The sequence below is a fragment of the Trifolium pratense genome, linkage group LG5, assembly GCF_020283565.1.
Source record: "Trifolium pratense cultivar HEN17-A07 linkage group LG5, ARS_RC_1.1, whole genome shotgun sequence".
NCBI classification, from domain to species: Eukaryota; Viridiplantae; Streptophyta; class Magnoliopsida; order Fabales; family Fabaceae; genus Trifolium; species Trifolium pratense.
Genome location: NC_060063.1, coordinates 35,993,536 through 36,018,399, shown reverse-complemented (window position 1 = coordinate 36,018,399; position 24,864 = coordinate 35,993,536). Strand labels below are relative to the sequence as shown.

Below are 24,864 nucleotides of genomic sequence, written 5' to 3'. Positions count from 1 at the left end.
CCAGCCTAAACTTAGATGAACTCATAGGATCACTTCAGACCTATGAAATTGGCTTGAACAGGAGGAATGAAAAGAAAGATAAGAATCTAGCCTTTTCCTCAAAAAGCAATGCTGCTGACTTACAAGTTGAATCTGAAGGAGAAGAAAGCTTAGCTGAGTCTATGGCTATGCTAGGGAGACAATTCAACAAGTTGATGAAGAAAGTAGATCAAAGGTCCAAGCCAAATGGTCGATTCAACAACAACAAACAGTCCAATTCTCAGAAAAAGGCAAATGAAGATGAAAGAGGAGTTAGATGTCATGAATGTGAAGGTTTTGGCCATATCAGACCTGAATGTCCAACCTTTCTAAAAAGGCAAAAGAAAAGTCTTGTGGTTTCGTGGTCTGATACAGATTCAGAGGAGGAAGAATCTGCCAAATTTGTTAATGCTTTAACAGGGGTTTGTGTATCTGACTCAGAATCATGTGATGAGGAGGTAACTTATGAAGAACTAGCTGCTACTTATAAAGATCTTCATAATAGAAGTATAGAAGTTTGCAAAGCATTGGAGAAACAAAAGAAGATCAATGGCAAACTGCAAGCTGAGAGAAATGACTTACTCATGAACATTAATAATCTCAACATTAAGGTTGAAGATCAGAGTAGTCAAATTCGACAGTTGGAAATGGAGAAGTCTAACCTCATGTGTAAAGTTGCTGAACAGAATGAAGAAGTGACCAAGTTAAATGCTGACTTGGATCAAGTTACAAAAGTGGCTAAAATGATGACCAAAGGTACTGATGCCTTTGAGGAAATGTTACAAAGACAAAACTACGGGAAACCTAAGCCCATTGGTTTTGAACATGAAAGAGTAAAGCAACAGATGAAGTTCAACAATGCCACTATACATACTCCAATCAACAACACGTTTGTGTCAGGAGGATTGTCGCAACATCTTATGGAACATCCTGTGCCCAGGTTCTATAACTGGACATGTCATCATTGTGGAAGGAAAGGACATATTAGGCCTTTCTGCTATAGGCTGCATGGATATCCAAGGAGAGTTCATCAAGAATTCTATACTCCTGTCTTCCCTAATGTTACAACAAGACAGGAATGGAGAGAAAAGAAGAAGATCACAGGTCTAATAGCTCATACATCCTTGAGAGCTTCTTCAAGAGAAACCTGGTACTTTGATAGTGGCTGTTCTAGACACATGACAGGTGTTGAACACTATCTTGAAGACTTGAAGTCATATGCTACCAGTTTTGTAACCTTTGGAGATGGAGCCAAAGGAGAGATCAAGGGAGTTGGTAAACTTGCAAACCATGGCTTACCAAAGCTAGATAATGTGCTGCTTGTAAAAGGGCTTAAAGCTAATCTAATCAGTATAAGCCAACTTTGTGATCAAGGCATGAAAGTTAACTTCACAAAAGCTGAATGCCTAGTTACAAATGAGCAAGGAGAGCTGTTGATGAAAGGAGTAAGGTCAAGAGACAACTGCTATCTCTGGATCCCTAAGGAAGAAGATGTACCAACATGTCTTATTAGTAAAGAAGATGAGGTAAAGTTGTGGCATCAAAAACTTGGCCACCTGCACCTCAAAGGCATGAAGAAGGCAATAGCTAAAGAGGCAATCAGAGGTCTTCCAAAACTCAAAATTGAGGAAGGAAGTATATGTGGAGAATGTCAAATAGGGAAGCAGACAAAGATGTCGCATCCAAAGTTGCAACATCTTACCACAACAAGGGTTCTGGAATTACTGCACATAGACCTGATGGGGCCAATGCAAGTGGAGAGCCTTGGAGGAAAAAGGTACGCGTTTGTCATGGTAGATGACTTTTCAAGGTTCACATGGATTGAATTTCTAAAAGACAAATCCGAAAGTTTTGATGCATTCAAAGAACTTTGTCTTCAACTCCAAAGAGAAAAGAACTCTGCTATTGTAAGGATACGAAGTGATCATGGTAAAGAGTTTGAGAATGCAAGCTTTCTTGAATTCTGCATCTCTGAAGGAATCAAGCATGAATTCTCAGCTCCAATCACACCTCAACAAAATGGTGTTGTTGAGAGGAAGAACAGGACAATACAAGAGTCAGCCAGAGTGATGTTGCATGCAAAACATCTTCCATATCAATTCTGGGCTGAGGCCATGCATACTGCTTGTTATATTCACAATCGTGTCACACTCAGAACTGGAACTTCTACTACACTATATGAACTGTGGAAAGGCAGAAAACCAACTGTCAAACACTTTCATGTGTTTGGAAGTAAGTGCTATATCCTATCTGATAGAGAGCACAGAAGAAAAATGGATCCTAAAAGTGAAGAAGGATTGTTTCTTGGATACTCAACAAACAGCAGAGCCTATAGAGTTTACAACCAGAGAACCAAGGTAATAGTAGAATCTATCAATGTTGTGATAGATGATTTGACATCTGCTAAAACATCTGATACTGAAGATGATGTTGCAACAACTTTGCCAACATCTGAAGAAGCTGTAGCAGAGAAAGAATCTGATTCAGATGATGAATCAATAATTCCTACACCTGGTCCTGTGAGAAAAGTTCCTTCAATAAGAATACAGAAGAACCATCCCAAGGATCTCATCATAGGAAATCCTGACCAGGGAATTGCTACAAGAAGGACAAATGAAGTGGTTACTAATTCATGTTTTGTCTCAAAGGTTGAGCCTAAAAATGTAAAAGAGGCTCTCACTGATGAGTTTTGGATAGAAGCCATGCAAGATGAACTAACTCAGTTTAGAAGAAGTGATGTGTGGGATCTTGTTCCTAGACCCAATGATGTTAATGTCATAGGCACAAAATGGGTGTTCAAGAACAAGTCAGATGAAAATGGTGTTGTAACAAGAAACAAGGCAAGATTAGTGGCTCAAGGGTATACTCAGGTTGAAGGACTTGATTTTGATGAAACATTTGCGCCAGTAGCAAGACTGGAATTTATTAGGCTACTTCTTGGTATAGCATGCATCTTCAAATTTAAGCTGTACCAAATGGATGTCAAGAGTGCCTTTATTAATGGGTACTTACATGAAGAAGTTTATGTGGAGCAGCCAAAAGGTTTTGTAGATCCTGCTAATCCTGATCATGTGTACAAGCTAAAGAAGGCTCTTTATGGACTGAAACAGGCTCCAAGGGCCTGGTACGAAAGGCTGACAAATTTTCTTGTTAGTCAAGGATACAGAAAAGGAGGCCATGACAAAACCTTGTTTGTTAAAGAACAAGAAGAGAAGCTAATGATTGCCCAGATTTATGTTGCTGACATAGTATTTGGTGGAATGTCTGAAAAGATGGTGCAACATTTTGTACAACAAATGCAATCAGAGTTTGAAATGAGTTTGGTAGGTGAGCTGACATATTTCCTTGGTCTGCAAGTCAAACAAATGGAAGACACCATATTTGTTTCTCAAAGCAAGTATGCGAAGAATATGATCAAGAAGTTTGGAATGGACACTGCAGCACACAAGAGAACTCCAGCTGCTACACATCTGAAGCTAACCAAAGATGAGAATGGCATTGATGTTGACCAAAGCCTATACAGGAGCATGATTGGCAGTCTCTTGTATCTTACAGCTAGTAGACCAGACATCACCTTTGCTGTGGGTGTTTGTGCAAGATATCAAGCCAAGCCAAAGATGAGCCATCTTGTACAAGTCAAAAGGATTCTGAAGTATATAAAGGGCACCAGTGATTATGGGATTCTGTACTCCCAGACAAAGAATTCTACTTTGGTAGGGTATTGTGATGCAGATTGGGCTGGAAGTGCTGATGATAGAAAGAGTACCTCAGGAGGATGCTTCTTTTTGGGTGACAACTTGATCTCATGGTTCAGCAAGAAGCAGAATTGTGTGTCTCTATCCACTGCAGAGGCTGAATACATAGCTGCAGGTAGCAGTTGTTCACAGTTGATGTGGATGAAACAGATGCTGAAAGAATATAATGTTGACCAAGATGTTATGACATTATATTGTGACAACTTGAGTGCAATTAATATATCAAAAAATCCAGTTCGACACTCAGGAACCAAACATATAGACATCAGGCATCATTTCATTAGAGACCTTGTTGAAGAAAATTGTGTGGAACTTAAGCACATTGGTACAAGTGAACAGCTAGCTGACATTTTTACAAAGGCGCTTGATGCTAATCAATTTGAATTTTTAAGGGGCAAATTGGGAATTTGCCTGCATGAAGAAGCATAGCAGTTACAGCAGTTGAGGCGTGCAAAAGGAAACTGTTTTCTCTCCCATCAATCAATGCACGCTAATTTAGGGAAATCATTACAAACTTCCCTTAAATGTGTCTGTACACGCTATCAATACACTTCCACTCAAATCCTAATTTTTTATCGTGAACCCTATTCTTCCACTTCCAACTTCAACTTTCATCCATTCAACTTCCTAAAACTCAAAAATCATCATCCAAACATGTCTGAATCTTCCCAAACTACAAAGTCCGGTCGTTCTACTCGATCAAAAGCAAAGATCGAACCCTCAAAAATCATCAAGGATGCTGTACCGGTTACAACTGTTCGTGCTTCCAAACCCAAAGTTCAATCAAGTGTTGCTGAGAAGAAAGGGAAGGGAAAATCGGTTGAAAAGAAGAAAACTTCAAAAGTAAGTGATGCTATCTCTCCATCTGATAATAAATCTGAGAAATAAACTTCTAAAAGGAATAGAAGGGATTATAAATCTAAGTTTGCTCTGTCTATGTCTGATTTGGTTTTTGAATCGAATGTTAACACATCCGAGAAAACAACTGAAGTAGAATCTCAGAACCCTAAATATGTGTCTGAAGTTGTTGAAACACTTATTTCAATTGCTGGTAACCCTAGTCAAGAAAATTTGGGATCTGAAGCTGAAAAGAGAGATCTTAATTCTATTCCTGTTGAAACTGAGATGGAAGACACTCCTACAGAGGTTGAAACAGAAACTGCTAATAAATCACCAACAATTGCTGAGATGGTGGCTGAAAAATCAACCCCTGTTGTTACTGAAGAAGTTGTCATGGAGGATGTTGAAACATCCTTGAATATGAATGAAGAAGTTGAAACTGCAACTGCTGAGGAAGAACCTGTGAAGGAAACTGCTGCTGAAAAAGATGTTGAGACAACTGTCACAACATCTGAGTCCACAGATGAAGAAACTGGAACTGCTGATGATGGTACCTCTGATGATGAAAAGGACACTCAGTCTGAAGAGAGCAACCAGTCCATCCCCACAGAAGAGCAAGAGGTTGAAGCTGACAAGCAAGCAGAAGCTGAGAAAGAGAAAGAAAAAGATGTAGTAGATGTTGATGATTATGTCACCACCAAGACTACCGTAAAACCAACTGGTGGTATAACAAAAAGGTTGAGAAGCTGTACAGGGAAGGCTGTGGCTACTGCAAGCAAAACTCCTGCACCAAGAGTGAAAACAAAAGGTGTTGGACCAGTCAAAGGTTGGAGCAAGGTTCTCTCCCCTCCTGCCAAGAAGAAGGATACCCTAAAGAGAAAGAAGGAGTCATCTAGTGACTCAGACTATGATGTTGCTGAAGATGTTGCTAACATCTCATCTGCCAATCCTAAGAAGGCTACTGTGAAGAAGGCTCCTCAAGGTGTTGAAGAAGCCCCCTGTGACAACATTTCATTCCATCGTGCTGCCTTTGCACTAAGATGGGATTACATCTACCAGAGGAGACTGGCTGTTGAAAGGGAATTAAACAAAGATGCTCTCAAATGTCAAGACATCTTTGACTACATCAAGGAAGCTGGTCTGATGAAGACAGTTTGTGATTTCAGTCCCTGTTATGAGCTGCTTGTGAAAGAATTTCTGGTGAACATCCCTGAAGAATGTGATAATCCACTGAGCAAGGACTACCACAAAGTTTTTGTCAGAGGTAAATGTATCAATTTTTCTCCTGTAGTGATCAATAATTACTTATGAAGATCTGTAGAACCTAAGGCTGAATTAGAGGTTGCTAATGATGTTGTGAGTGCTGAAATAACTGCTGGTAAGGTTAAGGTCTGGCCCACGAAGAAGCTGATACCCACTAGTAAATTGAATGTCAAATATGCCATCCTCAATAGGATAGGGTCAACAAATTGGGTGCCAACCAAGCATGCAACCAATGTAGCTACAAACCTGGGTAGATTTATATATGCTGTAGGAACCAAGTTTGACTATGACTATGGGACCTTTATTTTTGATCAAACCATTAAGCATATTAGATCAACTGCTGTGAAGATGCCAATAGCATTTCCATCTTTGCTATGTGGAATTATCTTGGCCCAATACCCAGACATCAAAGTTGTGACTGACACACCTAAGAAGAGGGAATCTGGCTTTACCTTTCATCACAAACTCTTTGGTAATCACAATGTTACTGATCATGTTGGGACATCTGCTGCTGGAGCTGGTGTTATGACCAAAAAGGAGATTATTGCTGGTTTAAAGGTTCAATGTCAGGAAATAGATAAACAGCAGGCTGAGCTTGAGGAAAGGAAGAAAGTGTTCTTGCAGATGATTGAAGGCTTGGAAGCTGATGAGGTACCTGTCAAAGCTAGTGCAAATGTGGCTGCTGCAGGTGAACAAAACAATGCAGATGAGGATGAAGGATATGATACTGATACAGATGAGGATGAAGCTTCTGATAGCAGTGATGATGAATGATTTTGTAATCTTTTTATGTTTTACTGAACTTTGTTATTTGGTTTGTGGGTGTTTTGTGCCCTGGATTTTAGCACCTTCTGAGTGCATGGTATGTACTGTGTTTAATTCTGCACTTTGGATACTTAACTTTCCTGTTTTGGCACATTTTGTGGCTAAAAAGGGGGAGTAGTACTTTGTTTCTGCTACATGTTGTTGTGTCTTTTGTGATGACATGTTTTTAATTAGCAGTAAGCAAGTATTCAGGGGGAGTAAAAATTTTACCCTTATGATGCACAAGCTGATGAATTCAGGGGGAGTTTGCTGCTGAATGGATGCTGCCCTAATTGGACGAACATGCGCTAGAAGATGTGCTCCCATATGTCACAACACCTTTGATGACATATGACATATGATATGATTAATCATTTGCTCTGATACCACGTTTTATTTTGCTCGAGGCTATTTGATGATAACTCCGCTGCTGCTGCCTCTGATGCATATATTTTTCACCTATGTGAAATTTTGTTTAAATGATGCTCTAACATTCCTTCTTTTGTGTGATCATCGTGATTTGAAGGATTGCGCTTTTTATATCTCTCAAAGGTAATGGCCTGAAATTGTTTTAGCCAAAAATTGCCAAAGGGGGAGATTGTTGGATATTTGAATTGGCTTAATTTTGCTAAAACAAATATACTAACAAGATGTTGGAAAACATGTTACAACATCATATTTATTCAAGGAAATCTCGCGCATTTATGAGAGCATCTGCTATATATGGAAATCCACTTAAAGAGCACGCTCAATGGAGATTTGATCTGATCAGGAGCTTTAAGGATAAGACAAACTTAATGAAATAGCTGGAAACTTAATGAAATAGCTGGATGACTTATCCTATCTTATAAAGTCCTCAAACACTTTTGGAAAGTCCTGATATATCCTTAATGAAGATTGAAAAAGCATCAGATCACACTTTATGATTCTCAAGGAGCGTCTGAGCATTTGTGAAGAAAGAGGAGCGTGCCTAATCATTATATATACGAAGACCAAGCTCAAGACTATGATTATCATTGAAAAATATTAGTTACACATATTGAGTCTTTGTTGAGTCTTTTATTGTTTGTTTGTAATTCTTGCTTGTGGATTCTATAACACGAGTTAAGAAGTAAGTTTATTATTTTAAGGTTACTCCTAAGCTTTGAAGTACGGAGTTTACCGTGTGTGATTCACTTGAAGCTTTTAAGCAAAAGTGAAGTGTTGTCTTGGCAAGTTGTCGCCACATCATTCTTAACATTGTTTAAACAACACAGGTTGTGTTGTGTGAGTGGAAGTGAGATGGGATCTCATGTCTAGGAGTTCCTAGGCAGAAGTTGCATGAGTAGTGTCGAGGTTATAAGACGTAAATCAAGGGTTTGCTGGAGGTCTTAGTTTAAGGCGTAAATCCTAGGGTTTGCTGGAGGTCTTAGTAACTAGAGCTATTAGTGGATTTCCTTCCTGGATTGGTATCCCCCAGAGTAGGCAGTTAGCTGAACTGGGTTAACAATTACTTGTGTCATTTATTTATTCTCTGTCAGTTTTTATATTTTATATAAGATGTGCCAATAATAGAAAAACAACATTATCCACAAAGTAGTTGTTGGGACATCTTAGGCAACATCATTCTAGTGATACCAGAATTTCACTTAGAGTTTAACTATTAATTACTAGGTCTATTTAAGGAGGTTGTGGATCTTTCCTCTATCGTGCTGGTAGCCTCTAGCTCCAGACTACTCCACTAGGCCATTAATACCAAGTTTAGGGTCTAAAGCAGTTTGACCAAATAAAATGCATGACTATTTCATGTGATTGGATCATCTCCTCCACTCTCCTCTCCATCTCTCTCCGTCCTCTCTATCTCTATCTAAATCTCACTCTCTCGCATTATTATTTTAAAACTTTTTATTGAAGAGAGAGATTGAAATTAAGAGAGAGATTGAAATTAAGAGAGAGATAGAGAGGATGAAGAGAGATGGAGAGAAGACTGAAGGAGATGATCCAACTCCCTATTTCATGGCCCTTTTAATGAGTCCAACACAACAGGGCGAGATATCAAGTGGTTAGGAATTGACCTTTAATTTATGGGTTTTTAGGTTGAAAAAAGTGAGAAGAGTTTTTTAATGATGGTGGTGGCATGGGAGAAGATTTAGAATTGAAGAATGAGTTTTTCAGACTTCCGGATTTTAAATTTGATCACAATAATTTGAACAAATTTTGATTTTCGTCCTTATAATTTGTCAAATCAACGCACTCTGAACACGTAACAGTGGTCCGGTCAACAGATTCCAAACATACAGTGTTTGTGTGTGTGACATACATTAAAAACTAGGCTTTGTCTAACATGCACAACCACATTAAGTGGTGCATGGTGCACAAGTTAGCCATATCACTATAAAGAATATACGAATTTTACAAAATTCACCGTTGGATGGAAAGTTTATATCGTTTAGATCATCCATAAATTTTTTTAATTTTTTTGAAAATCATTTGATATGTTACTAGTGTTGATCCCGTGCACTTGCACGGGTAATTAAATTCAAGTCAATTATACAACCTAACATATGGTTTTACAAAAAAAAAATTACACACAACCTGATCAACATTTAAATTAGATTACTTCCCCCTGTTTCTACAAAAAAATAAAACAATTACATCCACTTGTTTTCCACTATTGGTAGATAAGCAAACAAAACTTTAAATAACACAAAAAAAATGATAGAAAATTAAAGAAACAAAATAGACTTACACAAACAAACTCAGAAAAACAAATCTAAAAGTTACATAGTTGAATGAATGTTCCCAAACTGGTCTTGATTCAACAAAGGCATAAAAAATCAAAAACAAAACATTCCTTCATTCATTAATCTTGTACACATTAACAGAATTGGAATAATTCCAAATATTAAACTTAAAACACAAAACATCTCCAACAACAAATCTGTTTTCCTGGTAGAAATATTCCCACCCAGTCCCAATCGAGGTTGTCTTGAAAGGCTCATCAGTCAAAGCAACTTGAAATGGAATTATCATTCCATTGTCACAGCAAGCTATAAGAATCTTGAAATCACAGTACCTCATAGAGTCTTCGAATGCACCAGTAATGTTCTGCAGCAAGCAATTGTGACACATCATTTACAGAAAAACCAAAAACAGAAAATAAATAATGAACAACAAAGTAAAATCTCACCAAAAAACCCTTGTTAAGAACATCATAAGACAATTGGAGATAGAAATCAAGAGTATAACCAAACTTCAGAAAACGACTGTGGTACATAGGAATCTGGCAAACACATTCAAGACGTTTGCTACACATCATGCCAAAAAGACTATTCCCGTAGTAAAGAAAATCAATCTCCTGGTTTGGATTAAAGAGGAAAACGTCTTTCATTTGTTTCCATCCACTGGTAAGAAGGGGATGAACAACACTCTTGTTAAAGGTCACTGAATGTATCTTATCTTGGTAGTCCATAAATTCCCAGATCTCAAGAAGCTCACCAAAATATTCTTTAACAAAGGAAGGATCAACCTCACCATAGATCTAGCACAGTATATTGGAAGAAACAGAACAAATTTATCAAATAATAACAAACTCAAACTTAGAAGTAAAGATAAATAAATTTAAACTATGCATATATAACTGAAATTACCTGGTTAGCTAAAAAGATACCAGTGAATGATGCAATCGGGGTAACCTGAAGATACTTGCTATAATTTTCCATTGCGGTTTAACTTATGGCAAGAACAATCAAACTCAAACAACAATATATATACTGACCAAGAGTACCAAAGAAGCCAACAAAAAAAAAAATTAAATAACATAAAACCATTAAAAATAAATACTGACATCAAACAGTACCCATTTAATTTTCTGAAAGACACTTTCTGCCAAAAAGCAATACCTTGAGGGACAGATTGAAAAAGAGCAGGAGGACTTATATGGCAACTTCCACTCTATCCTCTACTTCACCTATGAGCTGCAATTAATGCATTCAATGCAGGTAGAAGAAACAAAGTCTAAAAAATAGAATAAATATATTCTGTCAAAGTACAAAAGACAAAAACAAAATTTCCTATATGTGGCTATATTTGAACCAATAGACATATCGATGGGACAACACTTATATGAATAGTGACATTCTACAGTACAACTATTGATATAAACACCTGGTAAAATAACTATAGGTATATAATAAGAAATAACAAAACTTATTTTTAGAATTGAACTAACTTAGTCAATGATGATATTACTTTACTATATATTATATCTTGCAGAAAAAAAGATCACAACTGAAATCAACATTAAGTCCTTCTAAGTAACACAAATACACTATTAAGAATAGAAAATAACAAAAGATTTAAATTGCCTGAGACCCAAGTATCCTGCAAAACAAAAATAAAAATGGCAACATTAAAAATCTGAACCTTGCAAAATTCAATAAACAGAACAAAATTTTTTACTATATAAAAAAAAAATCAGAGTTTACATTTTATTTAAAATGTAGGAAAAGATCAAATTTTTTGAAAAACTTCTTGGTAAACAACATTGGTAGTTGAATTTGTTGGCGCACCAGATTCATCCAAAATCAGGATCTTAAGTCCTTTTCTAGTTTTAACACGCGAAAGAGCAACATAAAGCTGACCATGCGTGAAAACTGATCTCGGAAGATACAATCCAACATCTGATAATATCTGTCCTTGACTTTTATTAATAGTCATTGCAAAACATAAACAAAGAGGATATTGCCATCTTTGAAAAGATATAGATACATTGGAATCAGAAGGCATTAACCTCATGCGAGGAATAAATACTTTTTCTCCACTATGAGGTCCATTGACTATCACAGCACCAATAATTTTCTTTCCTAGTTCAACAATTGTCAAGCGAGTACCATTACAAAGTCCAGAAGAGACATCAGTGTTTCGAAGCAACATCACTGGAACACCAACCTTAACGCGAAGTTTATGATTTGGCATTCCAGAACATTTAATATCATTTAAAAATTCAGTTGTAATCCATCTTTGATCAATGCCAACATCTTCATCACAACGACACACTGAATCACAACTAAGATATACCTTTTCCTCGGAGGACAATAGAGACATAACATAATCATTGACCTTTTCAACCAATTCCAAAGTTGGAGCCAATATGGCACGATCCTGAAAAAATTTAGGGTCACCCATGTGTTGAATCAAATCTGGATACGTCGCATTAACAATATCATGGATGTGATTCCCAGTACTCGTAACACAAAGATCTTCTGGAATTTCAACGGTAGCCTCTCCATCATTGGATAGACCTAACTTGCCATCACCAATATCAAGAATCCATTTAGCAAATTCAACCAAAGTTTTGTTTTCTTCCACAACTGTAGAAAATTGAATTCTCATGTTTTTTGTCAATTTCAACACTCGACAAAAACGCCACAAAGGGGATGAATTAATAGTAGCATGGACGATATCAGCTCTACCACCCTTCGGTACAACAGAAAGAATTTGTCTAAAATCACCACCAAAAACAATAGTTTTTCCACCAAACGGAATTTTTTATGCCCCCTCAACAACTTTGTTCATTATATCACGCAAAGTTTTGTCAAATGCTTCAAAAGCAAGTCTATTAATCATCGGAGCCTCATCCCAAATAATTAGACTTGCCCTCACCAAAAGCTTACCCTTGTCACCCTGTTTATCTATCCGGCAACATGATTCTTCGGTTAACACCAACGGTATACCAAAAAGAGAATGAGCAGTTCGTCCACCAGGCAGAAGCAGTGCAGCAATACCACTGGATGCTACATTTAATACAATCTTCCCTTCTGAACGAAAACGAAATGAAAGTGCATTCCATAAATATGTTTTTCCAGAACCTCCAAATCTATCAACAAAAAACATACCACCCAAACAATTGGTCACAGCATCAACAATTTGATGGTACGCAGACAATTGTTCTTCGTTTAAACTCCTAAACAGTTCATTATGTTTCGATAACATTTCGCAACGATCATATGACAACTCATTAAAAATTAACAGATTCTCAGCTGTCTCAACACCACCAGCATGTATCTTGGGCATGCATTTATAATCTGCCAAACACTTCCCATTTGGTCTAAGAATCTTATCTATCTCAATTAAACATAACTGTTGCAAATCTTCGGAAGAGATAACCAAATCTACAAAATGTACATTAAAAACAAAAAAAAAATTGCTCAACATAAAATGGTCAACTATAACCATCCTTTAAAAATCTAAATAATTAAATGACTATAAAATCTAACCTGGGTTGTTAAGCATTCGACGCCTAGAATACAAAATTCCATCAGCTAAGATTTCCCACTTTTGTTGCCAAACTTTTAACGGATCACTCATGGATGAAGCCACCAATAAAACAGCAAACACTTTTCTCAGATGATAACCAGAACCAAGAATGGAAAGTTCATCTATACAGTCTATGAATTGACGATCATCAGCAAGAAGCTGCAGCTCACCACAAGCTTCACGATAAGTATCATAAACATGATTATCAACAGTGCGGATATCTTCAAAACTTTTACATCCAACTTGGACATTCAACAACAATCGCATATAATATAGCTCTCGATTACTGGGAGGAATAAAAGACAGCCTACCAATCGATTCACCCTGTTTACGTGGATACCAAAGGCGATTATCCGAATCATAAACAAACTTAGAAGGAAATTGAATGTAAGTTAAGCAACGACCTGCCGAATAACGTCGATTTGCCTCAAACCAAGCAAGAAACATTGTATTCCTATCACGATTTCTAGAAAGCACAGTCTGCAAGTTGGAACCATCATTGAATAGAATTCTTTGCTCAGAACGAAGATGAAACGTCAACCGCTGAACAGCTGGCCATCTACTATGAATATCAAACCTAAATATTCTCCATATTGATTCAGACGGAGACAAATAACGACAATCATAAAACTGTTTTATTTCATCAACAATTTCATCATCATCCACTTCCAAAGTAGCTGTAACCCTATCAACTCCTTTGGTAATATACTTAAACAAATATTTGATGCAATTTGACTTATTACAGAATTCAATATTAACATGAGCTTGATATTTCATGATCAAGCTTGGGTTATAGGGAACAACACTTCTATTGTCCAATTGAATTTCTTTCTTTAAAACTGTCACCCCCAGATCTCGACGATGATAAATAGGATAACCTCTTTCATCGAAAGTAGTTTGCTTGACAAACTTCTTTGGATAAAACTTTGAGCATCGATAATTTTTCATACAGGGAGAGTACTCTATATCCTTCCCACAGGGACCATGAATCATAAACCTCGAAACAGCAGAATACAATTTTGGAAAAAGATTCTCATCAGGGATTTCAGCACAAATAACAGAATCTATTGAAGCAGGTGAATCAAGTCTATCACGTTTATCCAACCACAATAAAATATGTGCATGAGGCAACCCTCTCTTTTGGAATTCAATAGTATATACACCTAAACAAAAAAATACATCTTAAAACAACACACTAAAAACTTAAAAAAGAAGAAAATTTAAAAGTTTATGGAAACTCACTTGCAACCAATCTTCCGAAAAAATGACCTTTCTTGAAATCTTTCATCATTTCCTTCAACTTTACATGGAAAACACGACAACTAATATCTGGTCGATAGGGAGCATGATTCCTTGATTTTGATAAATGTCGTTGTATCTCATCCCATTTTGGATTGCACGTAACAGGATATCCAAATTTCTTACAAAGTGCCATTGAATCCTGACAATTATTAAGCATATATCTTCTACCTCCGGTGAAGGAAGATGGCACAACAACACGAGACCCCAGAGAAGAACCAACAATATCACCACGACCAATAGCTTCTTCAACACCAGCTAGAAAATCGGCCCAAATCTTTGCTTGATTAAATCTAATGTACGATAAGCGTTGAGATTCAATCATAGAATATAAATCAACAATAAATTGTTGGAAGAGGCGCCTACCATGAAGTAAAATAGAATTTTCAAGCACTCTCTCTTGCAATCTATAAGCAATGAATTCCCTTAGAGTAACACGAACCCGTTTTTTAACTGTTCCAGTAACCGTTAGTATGTTACGCCTAAGAGTCTCATCATATTGATCTTCCCCAAATGAAAACAACAAAGGATATTGAAGTGGGATATATTTCGCATGAGTTTCGTGAATTTTTTGCAAATAACCATCTCTTTCACGAACAATAATATCCCTTCCATTTTCAGAGCTATCAAAATCACCAACAATTAAAGCTGCAACCTCATCAATACAGGGAACATTATATGTTCTAGGATCAAAAGTTCTACCACGAAATAATCGTAACTTTACATGAACATTTTGATTCTCCCGATAAAAATCACGAACCATTCTAAAACTTTTTACTAAAATGTTATGTTCATCCATAACTTTCAATAAATCCTCAACCAACGATGGATCCAAAACATTGCTTCCAGAATGTTCCCTACAAAGGAATGATTTAGAATCATAAATATTCAACATAAAAAACAGCCTTTTCTTAAAACAATATACAAAATTATATATAATAAAATAAATATCACACCTGAAATGAGACAAACGATTATCAACTTCATTTTCCGTATCATATATGTAAAGTTGAGCAAATTTTGGTCTCTCACCTTCATCTGGTATTAAACTTCCAATTCGATGATAGTTTTGTCCAGCAATAACAAAATTAGGAGGACCATGTCCTTTGTTCTTATCAGATATAACTTTACCACCAAAAGAAGTAAATGAAAACATGTTGTTGTATGACCTAAGATTCAACATGAAATTGCTACTCCTTCGATCCAACCCAGCGAACAAATTTCTAATAAGAACAGGCGGCTCAATCAATGGAGGTAACGTGATATTTCCTTTCATACAACACAAAGATATCTTTGGAAAGTTAACTGCATAAAACTTTTGAGCTCGTTCTCCATACCAAACCATAGCACCACATTTTTGGCATTCAACATTCATGTTACCAATATCCAAGTATTCTGTAATAAAAATCAATTGAGTAAATAAATTCAACTTAGTACCAACCTATAATAATATTTATGAAAATTAAAAACTAATTGTTATACCTTCACACTCAGCACGACGGAAAATGTTAGAATTCGATAATTCTACATTTATAATTACAGAACTTGAAACTCTACCCTTAGAAGATCCTCCACTAACACGAGACACTGACGATATAAACAACAATGTTACAGATAAATGATTATTACAATAATATTTAATTATAATATAAATAGAAAACTAACTAAACAAACTTACATCCACGTCTAACAAATGGATCAGTAGATCGAGGGCGTAATCTATTCAGTTTCAATTTTTTCATTCTCTCTTACCGTCTTAGCTTAGTGCTACTATTCCTAACCACAACATCAACCAAATCTAGGTAGATAAACAAAAAGACAGTTAAAAAATAGCAGACATATTTATTACTTATAAAATTATAGGAAAAAAGACAATTGAAGAACAAATTGCAACATACCCTGCCTTCCCAATACAGGTAAAGACCGCACATTAGTTGCTTGCATAACAAAATCCACATGACTATTGGGATAGTGTTCCACTGAAACATTACCTTAAGATACAACCACTGCACAATTAAAAAAAAAAACACAGAGGACTACCAATATATATATATATATAGAAATAATAGATAGATCTAAAACACAGAAAATAAAGAACATATATAGATTTTAATATAATCACAACAGCTAACCTCTTCCTCTCGTAAATCTCCTCTTCGAAATTAAAATCTCTTTCCTCTTTTTACGTTTTAACTTGGCCAAACTTCTAGGATCCAATTCAGGATAAAAATTCGGCCTATTCCTCCTTAAATTTAAGATCATCTTTCTCTGCAAACGCCTTTGCTTAGCAACTCTACCTCTACATTCAGAATCTACAGACACCATTAGATATGAAAGAAGCAAGATTGACCAAAGATAAAAACAAAGAGCGAATAGATTGAAATTCGATAGAGAGCGAACTTTTAAAATTTAAAGTAAACTTTTAGTGTATTTTATTTTTTGGCACATACTTTTATGGGGTGTATTTATATATTCTATGCTATATATAAAAAAAATCAAATTTTGCGTGGACTTTTTATAATAACAACAATAACCTTATTTTTTAAAATATCAATAAAAATATTTTATTAACAAACTCACTAAAAATAAGACAATATTTTTTTTTTTGCAAGCAAATTTTTTTATTAGCAAAATCACTATAACATAAGCATTTTTTTTTTACATCAATTAGACACAATCGGGTCTCCACTTTTCATTCTTGTTTCATATTTAAAAAAAATAATATATTGTTTTTTGTAAACCAAAAGTATCTCCGAACACAACTGCAAAGACTAATCTCCTCGAGAAAATTGAAATTCATTTAAGGAGTTGACCTCTCTAAGCAAATTTTTCTCTATATGCACGTCCGCGGATCGAACTCAGGCAAATGGTTAAAGGACTTAAATAGAATATAATTAATTTAACATGAAACTAAGACTAACTATCCAGATTTTTTGTGTGACAAAACTAACTATCTACATTGTTATACATAGAATCCTTTGTTTTGTTATTCACTAAATGGTCATGTGATGCATCAATTTGTTCTCTTATGCAAGGAAAAGATACACCAGGTTCATACAATTTATACACCGCAGCAACATTTCGGGCGAAATCTACAATACTTTAGTTAATTAAAATAAAGAATTGTACATGGACCAACCGAGCGCAGCCGGCGAAGCAAAGAACAGCAACAAAGTAATCCACAATAATTTGACACGTCACACAAAACAAAAAATTCTACGTCGGCAATTCAAGTATGAAGCTTAGAAATCTAACAATGAAACAACTTTAATATTGTTCTGGTACAGAATGAACTTAAAAATCATATTTGCGGCATGTTTTTCTTCTCCTTTATCGGTCAAGCAAAGAATAGAGGGAGGCAATAAATTTCTACCAAAATACATTGACAAAAGATCCTGATAATAATGAAATTAGGTGTGACCTATCACTCTTAAATGCAGTTTACCTTTAATTGCTTCTTTATAGTAGATATGAAGTCAGGAAGTATTTGAAAACACACACAAATAAACACAACAAAATATAATTTTTTAACCATTAACTTAAGCATATATAATATTCACAGGGTATTATATAAAAGTAAAGATAGATAATATAGCCCACAAATAAACACAACAAAAGATCAACATTCATTAATACTTTTACAATAATCTAAGGTCATTAGTAGATAAAAGTAGAACCTTACCACAAATTAAACTTAACTATAAATCAACTAAGCAATAACTTCTAAATACTTAATAATGCATAATAATTAAATGACATAGCATAAACTCATATCAAGTACAACCATACACCAAACACATAATAAAAAAAAACACTCGGTGGACCTAAACAACTTAAATAAACTTTAATTCCCACAAGTAGAAGATCCTTCACCACTAATAGAAGTGAAAAAAGTTCCACCCTGACTTTCAAACGTCACCCCTTGGTATTTTTCTTTCGATGACCAACCAAGCAATTAACCTCATGCTTAGAACCATCTTTGTTGGCCAACTCCTTTTCTGCAACAATAGAATATGCAGTAGCAGTAGCAGCAGAAAGTTTCCCAGCGTCACACACCCGGGAACTGGAAGCACCAAACGGAGGTTTGTAGACACACTACAGAAAGAATATAAACATATATTAGTCTTCAATAACATCAACATATAAAACCATGCAATGAAACAAATCTTACAAACCTTAGTTGGAGTGAAATATCTGCCATCACTATGAAACTGCTTAATTAATCCCATTTCATCAGTAATGTGAACAACTTCAACAACATGATCAGACATTTCATCAACCCTTTGGGTCTTCTTGACAATTAATAAAACTATCCTCTTATTCAAAATGGCAGCACCATTCACACTCAGAGCAAAATCAAGACCCTAACATGAATAACAAAAACAATACATCAGAAATCTAAGCACTCCAATCGATATATTAACTATACCCGAAAACTTGAATAAAGCATTAAATTGTTATTAATGCAGCCAATTTCTTTAACCAGATAATCATACATGGGAAGCAATGCAGCAGAGGTCTGATCTTGGATAGCAATCTGAAGCTTGCATCTACATTATAAAAGTTTACATAAAACACGGGAGTACATACAAAACAAAAAACCAATGAATAATTAAATTAGAGCCATACTTGGAAGTAGAACTGAAAACACAAAGATGGCATTTGTCACAATAGTATGAACCATCCGAAATACTCAAAAAAGCACCGCAGTGACAGACAGGATACCACCACTGATCGACTTGAAAGAGTCCAACTATTTTCGCACAAATAACAAATAAACCATCCTCTAGTGTATGAACAAATTCATGCACCGTCTTGTGAGGATACACCTGGTTAAATTGCAACTCTCTGGATATTGTCCCATTTGTGGACTGACCATTGCGGCCAAAATCACAAACACTGTTCAGATATGCAAAACTGACAAAAACGTACATTTATTAAAATAATGATATAACTAACCATGGAAACATCTTATCAAACAAATAATAAATTAAAAGGTACGTACTCCTTCTTAAATTGAGATACTTCATGCATATTAGGATTCAAAAGCATTCTAGTGACATCAGTAACACTTTCAACACAAACATAGCCTAAACAATCAACAAATATCAAACATTAAAAAAAAATCAAGTGGAAAATAAAATCACAGTTGTACGATTGACACAAAATTCAAACTTTGAGCCAAATCAAAAATAAAAAATAAATCCAACCTTCCTTAACATCAATCTTAACAAACTGCAACACCAGTACAGGTAATTCATTGCAACATTCAGACACCATGGCCCTAAACTGATGAACAAAACTCCCACACAGATAACACTGGTATACTCCTCTGTAAAATACAACATCAATTTCAGAAAATAAAACAAACACACAGAATCAATACTAAGTTAACCATACTTTAGGAAAAACAATACCTCTTATCAGAAAGCTCAACTCTCACAGCACACATTCCTTCTCCAAGGTAGTGGTCAGCATTCTCATAATGAACATTAGTCACAAGTCCAATAACGTCTAGCAAAAAATAAAATATATTGACATAACATTTGAGTGAAATGGAAAATTCATCCACAAAAGTTTACTACACCAAAAAAACAAAAAATTACAACTGGAAAAAATCAAGTATAATATATAAAGTTATGAGACATACCAAATAAGTAATTCAAACCATTTTTATAGTTCTTAATTTTATCAGAAGATAGCAAAGTTAGTGAATAGCGAGGAATGACTAAACTCTCGGAAGAGAACACTTTGGTAAGACTGCAAAAAACTATTTTGTAAGGATTGAGAGTAATCATGCATGGGGTGTGATTATCTTGGACATAGAAAAAAGCAATAAGATATACACCATCTTCATGCAACACACCAACTAAGCGATCAACACACTGATTAGGAACAACAGCCTGAATCTTTTTACCCTGCAACAAACATTAATAAAATTATTTCATGCAAAAGATGAACACCCCACAAAAAAATTAATAAAATTAAAAGAGAAAATAACCTGTTGATCGAGTAAAATGAGATGAATTTCACTGACATTTCCACCCACAACAGAGGATCTAACACTCCACATCCTAATCACCCTAACCCTAATGCACCAATCTAACCTTGTAGGACTAAGTGAAATGATAGGAGACACTTTCCCACAGAGTGCTATTGCATTATCCATAACTCAAAAGCTTTAAAACAGATTACACAAACTTTATGAATGAACTAAGTTAAAGGTCATGCAAACATACATATATAGAGATTTAAGAAAAGAAATTAAACTGCAAATTTGGGCCAAATCACTGTAACTTTTAGCAGTCTTATTGATTAAACAAAATAGAGCATTTAATTCTAAAGATTTGATATCTGCATTAATTGGGAAAACATAGCAAAGACTGCTTGTGGCCTCAGTCTTTAACTGATGTTGACAGAAACTTATAGCCTAAGTGACATAAACAGTGTAGTAAGTTAAAAACCAAATATAGTAAATCAACATGGTTTAATACCCTTTACAAATGCAATCAAAGTATAAGAGTCAAATTTACTAAGTAACTAAATTCAGAACTAAATAGCTTTTTTTTTTAAAAAATTACTGCATTCAATCTAAGTTTACCTATTAAAAGATACTTAAATAACAACTACAAAAATTACTTTTGGTTGATTAATTTTCTCTTATATTTTGGAACAGATGAGTATATTACATGGTTTATTGGTTAGAACTTTATGGCTCTCAGGTAAAATTTTCTTATCAGTACTTTTATTTTACATATTCAATTTGTATCATCTGAGTCTAACAAATATTGAAATCTTTAAGTTTACATCACTTAAAATTTTTAACTTCATAATCATTGTTCAGAAATTTTAAATTGATCTCAAGAATATTCGGTGACACAATTTTTTCTTGACAAATAAACAATTGGGTTTAAAGAACCCACACCAATAGAAAAACTGTAAAAAGACCAATACATTCCAGCAATTCGAATGACATAATTATATTAATAGATGAAATCCAACATTACATGAATAACCGATAAAAAATAAATAAATCGACGAAACTGAAACAAATACAGCTTTTTTTCTTTTGCAAGGCGAAACAAATACAACTTGAAATATAAATCATAAATAGATATAACTGGATAACTTGACTAATAAGCATAAGTAGTTAAACTAATTGATCCTTGAATGCTTCGAAGCATAATCAATTGTCCCACCAAGAGTTGCTATATAACTGATAAGTCGCTTTCTTGTAGGTTTCACAATACATGGTTTGTCATCTAAAATTTCAAGTCCATTAGAGGACGAAGCATCCGAAACTTTTTCAGATGGCAACCCCGAAAGATTAGGAACAGCAGCATCAGAGGAAGCGATATATTTCTGAAAGAAGTCATCCAATATGAAAGGATCTCTTAGCATATCAACTATTTCAAATGAAGCAGTCTGCTTAGAATCAACTGAAACTTTTTTAACAACCTTGATGAGAACAGCATCACCACATATAAGGTCTAAGTCATTGGGATAGATTGAACAACTTTCTCCCTGAAAGGCAATAAAAAAAAACATAAGGCATAAAACTAAAAAAAGATCATAGAGAATAACATATAACTAATAAATAATCAACAACAAAGTAAATTGAAGAATTAGAAAACTAACAATGGAAACTAATAGGCTACATGTCTCCAAAGCCAACTTTTTTACTTGATCATCCAAAAGTATAAAAATAGCTTCATTGGATTCATCATGAATCTTTAACTTCAAACGGAATCTACATAAATTTAATCAAATTAGAATAACCAACATCAAAATAACAAACTACAGAATTCATAAAAATTTAAAAAATATGCAACCTTGGTTGAATAGAAGATTGATCATTTGGATACCACATATCAACCCCTTCAAGAACAGAATCATACCAACCAAAAACAACACAAACTCCATCATCCTTGGAAACACAGAAGTCCTTTAGCCTCTTAACAGAGCGATTTCCAATGTAAGAATCAAGTATAGAGAAATTGGATTCAATAGAAGGAACAATCTGATCAATTGATTCAATAGACTTGGAAAACTCAGCTTTAGTGTCAACAAAATTTAACTTTGGATTGAAAAATCTACTTGACTCAACATTGTTCACCAACACTTCCTAACCAATGAAAAAAAAGAATATATCATATAAACTTACCAATGTTAAATAACACAATAAGTATAAATTCCAAAAATTGACAACACATACTTTTTTGAAATAGGCAAGGTGATTTGGATTAAAGTAGATATCCAAAAGATCAGAATCAAAGTGAATATCCAAAACTTCAACAGAAATAGCTCCACAAGAGTGACAATCATAATGCTTTCTAACTTTAAATAATATTGGATCACCAAAATGCTTTTCCAATTCATCAGGAAAAACATCTGAGCATCCCTTCTGTTACATTAATAAGAGTTATCAACCCTATTAGTTAAAACACAGACCAAAAGTAGAATGAATATTAAAATGAAATATAAATATACCATAGAATACTAACCTGGGATTCTAACCTAGTACATGCAAGAGGGGCAACTTTCTTGACAACACTATCAACCATGAGGAACTGAATTTCATCTGACCGATCACCAACTTTAATCTTAAGACGAAATCTATGAAAATCATAAAACGTATATCAGCATGAAATCAAGGCTACAATGAAAAATAAAACTTGCTTATTAAGTCATGCTGATAACCTTGGGGAAACATTGTCTTTATCATCAAAAAACATATCAATGCCATGGACAACACCATAATAACAACCAATAACATAAGCAACACAATCACTCCTAAGTTTAACCAAGTCTATCAATTTTATTATTTTTGCCCCATCAAGAAAACCAGAAACACCAGAAGTGAAATTGGATGCACAACATTCCTTATCAGAAACCATGATAAATGATAAAATAGTGATAGAATAACAACTGCATTGAAGATCAAGGATGCGGAGTAGTATAAATAGAAGTGAGAATCAACTAAACCAAATGCAAACAGTGATATTGATGACAACACATAACAGAATCACAAATAGAAGTTATTCAAATAATAAAAAAGGGGGGGAAAAATACAAAAAATTACTGCGAAAAACTAAATAACTGTTATTATTTTCTTCAAATATTATTAAATAATTAAAACCAGAAGTACACTTAAAAATAAAAGTGGGAAAGCAGTTTAAAAAATTAACTACAAATTACAGGAATAGAAAGAAACACATCATAAACTATGAAAAAAAGAAAAAAACAAATAAGGAAATGACACATTGCATACCCTACTAAAAACAAAAACAAAGAAGCAGAAAGAAGTACAGGTTGCTTTAGAAGTAAAGGACAATATACCTATCCTACAAAATAACTTGCATTTAATAAAAAGTAGACCATGACAAAACTCAGATAAAGCAAAAGGTGCATTAATTAAACAGTGAAGCAAAACAGATAAGGTCAGACACTGTGGTGAGGACTACAGGAAAGTCAAATTTTGTTAACCTCACCCATCTAAATCTAAAGTAGTTACAAATCAACTAATAGGATTACATCAAAAATTATTTCTACTTCCTGGAAGATAAATGCTACTGAAGTTTGGTAATTGTCTATGAAAACCTAAAACAGAGGATTCTTCTAACACAAATCTATGATAATTCCAAAACATACTATCAAATTCACTTAGATAATAAACAATTATTTCATTAAACATCAGATAACCAAATAAACACTTAGATAATAAACAAATAATAATATTCAGATAACCTAACAAAACAATAAACATTACAAACTAAATTGATTAAGCTGAAAACCTACTGTTACCAAAATCATTATAATATAAGCCCTAGTATTGACATCCAAATTCACAAATCAACTTGAAATAAACCCCAGTATTTAAATCTTAGTATTCACAATTGAAATCCATGAAGTGAAAACCTAGTATTTAGAAAATTGATTAAATCGAAAACCCACCGTCACCAAAGAGGCAATAGATTATGAATCCGAAAACTCCATACCCACTGAAGTATTTGAACAATATACCAAAGTGTTGGATATTTGAATTGGCTTAATTTTGCTAAAACAAATATACTAACAAGATGTTGGAAAACATGTTACAACATCATATTTATTCAAGGAAATCTCGCGCATTTATGAGAGCATCTACTATTTATGGAAATCCACTTAAAGAGCACGCTCAATGGAGATTTGATCTGATCAGGAGTTTTAAGGATAAGACAAACTTAATGAAATAGCTGGATGACTTATCCTATCTTATAAAGTCCTTTAAACACTTTTGGAAAGTCTTGATATATCCTTAATGAAGATTGAAAAAGTATCAGATCATCCTTTATGATTCTCAAGGAGCGTCTGAGCATTTGTGAAGAAAGAGGAGCGTGCCTAATCAGTATATATACGAAGACCAAGCTCAAGACTATTCATCTCATTTTGAAAAATATTAGTTCACATATTGAGTCTTTGTTGAGTCTTTTATTGTTTGATTGTAATTCTTGCTTGTGGATTCTATAACACGAGTTAAGAAGTAAGTTTATTATTTTAAGGTGACTCCTAAGCTTTGAAGTACGGAGTTTACCGTGTGTGATTCACT

The 24,864-nt window shown here is 34.5% G+C and overlaps 1 protein-coding gene and 1 pseudogene across 1 annotated transcript; both read right to left on the bottom strand.

Moving 5' to 3' along the window:
- Positions 1-9,489: 9,489 nt before the first annotated feature.
- Positions 9,490-10,021, bottom strand: LOC123887076. Its single transcript, XM_045936356.1, has 2 exons — positions 9,850-10,021; positions 9,490-9,767 (listed from the first exon to the last, which is right to left on the bottom strand). Exons 1-2 carry the CDS (start codon positions 9,976-9,978, stop codon positions 9,516-9,518), a joined length of 381 nt encoding a protein of 126 aa, XP_045792312.1. The 5' UTR covers positions 9,979-10,021; the 3' UTR covers positions 9,490-9,515.
- A 1,150-nt stretch (positions 10,022-11,171) lies between these two features.
- Positions 11,172-22,244, bottom strand: LOC123886532 (annotated as a pseudogene).
- Between the last annotated feature and the right edge of the window lie 2,620 nt (positions 22,245-24,864).

Excerpts from the sequence above, each read along its gene's own strand:
- LOC123887076 (XM_045936356.1), bottom strand. The coding sequence starts at position 9,978 with ATGATGTGTAGCAAACGTCTTGAATGTGTTTGCCAGATTCCTATGTAC. Across the intron at positions 9,768-9,849 it reads TTCTTAACAAGGGTTTTTTG|AACATTACTGGTGCATTCGA; the intron begins GTGAGATTTTAC and ends TGCTTGCTGCAG.